Source organism: Olea europaea, unplaced genomic scaffold (genome assembly GCF_002742605.1).
Source record: "Olea europaea var. sylvestris unplaced genomic scaffold, O_europaea_v1 scaffold2326, whole genome shotgun sequence".
Lineage (NCBI taxonomy): Eukaryota > Viridiplantae > Streptophyta > Magnoliopsida > Lamiales > Oleaceae > Olea > Olea europaea.
In genome coordinates, this window is record NW_019241364.1 from 8,800 (window position 1) to 12,658 (window position 3,859).

The following is a 3,859-nucleotide window of genomic DNA, read 5'->3' on the forward strand; positions in this document are numbered from 1 at the left end:
GGTAGGGCCCATCACAAGATACCAAGCACAACATCAATATCTACTCTTTGGACAGAGATATTGACTTGTAAGCGATACTCTTGACATAGTGATCAAACATTGATGATAAAACAATGTATCAATCAATAAACCTTACTTTGGACTGATTTATTGATCACACATTAAATCAAATAATCGTCACACGTTTATCACTAGAGGTGCAAGTATATTCGGCTAAATATTGACCTTCCCTTGGGCCGATCAATATTCCCATGAATAACACATGTTCAAATACCTTTTAATAATCTAAATTAATTAATTTCCACAAGAGAGGTTGCTTTGACAACATGTTGCTTCAATTAACTAACTTTCAAATATTATATCTCTTAAAAGAGTCCTTAATACCAAAATTTAAGAAAGAGAATCACAAATTTTGCATATTTTGTTTAGTTTTAAACTTTAGGGGCCTTAGGATTAATAATTCAAGACTTTAAGGGGGCAAAATTAATTAATTCCAAACTTTAGGGCCCAAATTGATCAATTCAAAACTTTAGAGGATCAATTCGAACAAATTTAAAACTTTAGGGGCAAAAAATTGACCAATTCAAAATTTTAAGGATCAAATTTTGAAAATTTGAAACTTTGGGTGTCAATTTGAATTAATTATAAACTTTGGGGGCCAATTTGAATTAATAATTAAAGTTTGGGGGCTTTAATTATAAAATCCAGAACTTTAATGGCCCGAATTAATTAATTTTTAAACTTTAGGGACTGAATTATTAAATCCAAAACTTAAAGGCCCAAACTTGAATATAACTTAAATATTAGGGACTGAAACCTTAATTTTATAACCCTAACCCTAATTGCAAGCAGAGGCCTCAAGTTATCCAATTTACACGTGAGGCCACCGCCCCCAAAACATAAAAAAATAAAACTAAAAATAAAAATAAAAAAATAAAAAAAATCTTCCTTTTTATTTTGCGGCGCATCGATCGAGCAGCAGTGCGAGCTACTGTCGTTATGCAGCAACCGCTCTGCTAAGAGCGGCCGACGACAATGCTGCCGTAGGTACTGCCTCCTGGCAGTCAAAAAAAATAATTTTTGTTTTAAACTATACCAAAATCTATATATTTTTTTTTAAATCTAAAATTTTCTTCATCTATTAATATGAATAATGAAAGATAATAATAAAAAATATACCTCAAAAGTTTTCAAATTCAACTAAATATAAATCCAAAATTGTTAAATATGAAAACTTCAAAAAATATTGCAATAACCAAATAAATTATTCGATTCTCTATGATTCAACATAAAAAGGCTTTGATACCACTTGTAGGATAATTTATTACTTTAAATCACCGAATCTCTCATGTTAAATTATCAAGAAATTGAAGAATTATAGCGGAAGCGTACCTGAATTAGACATGGTTGTTTGCAATAATTGAATCCTGCAGTATAGTCTTCCAAATCTACACGTAGCCTCCTTTTTCTTTTTGTGATGGGATGCAGAAGAGAATAAATAATACGTACTCTACGTGTGATTCGAGGATCATAACTATATGTGTGTGTGTGTGTGTCCTTTTGACCTAATTCGGCCTATCATGTAATTAAGGACTTGGGCCCGATCTCTATAAAATAAACTCATACTTTAATTGGATACATAACAGTCTAAAATCAAAAATTTATTAGATCACTTTTATCTGGATTTAATCGAATTTGATAGCCTCACACATATAAGTCCATCTATTGTTTAAAAAATCCTTAGACTAGGCCCTTGTAAATTGGTCATAATGGGTTTTCCATCTATGGTCAATTCATGAACCTAACATGATATGCTTCCATATCCCCTTTCTCACGCATTGAAGATTCCAGTTTTTTTCAAGATGATGAAGTGAAATCTTCTCTTAAATTTTGACTAGATTTCCCATGTCTACATCAACATCTTAAATTCCAGCTTAGCTGTGCCACAGTTGTGTCAAGTCGGTATGCAGTTGTTATGGAGACCTGATAATCCGACAAGGAAGACAGGAAAACAATATCTTGAGGTTTTTCTAGATTCTAGGATTGCTTTCATGTATATGTTCAATTGCAGAAAAAATGTTTCTCTAAGTTTTCTGTGCTTGCAAATTATTTTTGACGTAGAAGGATGATTATCCAATTAAGGCACTATTGGTGATTACTTTCAGACAGAGGAGACATAGGCAAAATGTTCCTTGAAAAATTAAGATGTTTTGAAGTCACAAATTTCGTTTACTTGGTCATAATTATGACCTCATCTTTTGGACTGGGTGTGCCTTGTGATTTGGGAGTTTTTATGGCTAGGACATTTCGGGCCTACCTTCAACTGTAGGTCTCTCAACTGTCCCTGGGCATCGAGGCTTCGCCGATTGAGCCGCAATTTGTAAGTGCAAGGCATTTCCTTGGGAATTGACTAAATTTGCAATATTAATATCTGAATCGAGTTCTTCTACAAGATGAAATTCTTTCATTTTTCTTGAAGCATATGACTATAGGTAAAACAATAGCCGTTTGTTGGACGACGAGTTTCAATTGTCTGTGCCTTCTTGGAGGAAGTAGGGGTTACTACTTGGGAGTGAGTACAACTTAAGAACACCTAGTGGCTTTATGGAAATACATTTAGATTCCAAGGTATGGTACACTCCAAAATACCTCGCAGTTCTCTTATCTATACACCATTTGCTGCATATTTTTCTCCGATCACTTGCTAGAATCGAAATCAAAGATCAAAAGATATAAATACTATACGAAATAATAGCTCTAGTGGAAGACCATAACATGTCGTAAAAAGGATGTGTTGAATGTGAAAAATGAGAAGAGAAGAAGAAATGTTGAACTTTGAAGTCTGTTATAAGTTTCAAGTTAAAAATTAAACAATAATTCATTAAAAGCTACCCTCCACTAATTTCACAAATTCATTAAAATCTATTTTCCCATCTCCATTTTCGTCAAACACCCTGATCATTCTCCTGCAGTTCGCTATCTCTGATCCTTCCTTTAAGCACAGAGAACATAGAACAATTTGTAACTCTCTTGCATCAATAAATCCATCTTTATTCTGGTCGAACACGTCAAAAGCTATTTTCGCTTCATCTAAACAAGGATTTTTCTCTTCAAACATGTCGAAAAAGTCATTAGCATCGAGTTTTTCTGGAAGCTTCCCTTCTTCAGGACTGTAAAAAAACCCCATACTTCTAAGAACCATCTCTATATCTCCTTTACAAACGCTTCCATCAACCATCTTCTCTCTGAAGGACGGTTTCTTCTCGGATAACTCAAAAACTCCATTCCTTCCAGCCTGAACTTTGGAATCATTGAACCTAGTTAATTGGATTGAAAACTCATGTTCTGATAAAAAACTGCAGATTTTCTTCCTGTTGAGGATTACGTGGAGCACGAGGAAATCGACCAATACAAGAATCAGAAAAATAAGTTGAATTGTATTCATCGATATATTCTCTAGGGGAAATTGATCGAGATAAATGAGAGACATGGTTAATGATTTACTCCCGATGAAAAAGAATTAGAATGTTTAAAAAGATCTCTTAAATGCAGATGGAGACTAGATTACTGGAATTGATATTATGAAATTGAAGATGAGAAGGGTTTATATACATGGATTATATACATCATGATAGAAAGTGGAAAGTCTCTGGAAATTGATGGCTTTCAAATTAGAGGAAGGTGCTCGTAAGGTGCAGTCTCGTCTTTTTTGGTGTAAAAGCATGAAGAAAATTGTTACAGCAAGGAAGTTTCTTTGTTACTTGGCATTGCAGAAGTGGATGTGGTAGCCTGGTAGGGTCAGTTGGCCTGATTTTCTTGTTTTTTATGTGGAAATTATTAAGAAATCGCCCCCAGTTTT

The 3,859-nt window shown here is 33.8% G+C and overlaps 1 protein-coding gene across 1 annotated transcript; it reads right to left on the reverse strand.

Moving 5' to 3' along the window:
* Positions 1 to 2,776: 2,776 nt before the first annotated feature.
* On the reverse strand, positions 2,777 to 3,710 carry LOC111381530 (probable calcium-binding protein CML30). Its single transcript, XM_023005319.1, has one exon. The coding sequence runs from the start codon at positions 3,488 to 3,490 to the stop codon at positions 2,882 to 2,884; it is 609 nt and encodes a 202-aa protein (XP_022861087.1). The 5' UTR covers positions 3,491 to 3,710; the 3' UTR covers positions 2,777 to 2,881.
* Between the last annotated feature and the right edge of the window lie 149 nt (positions 3,711 to 3,859).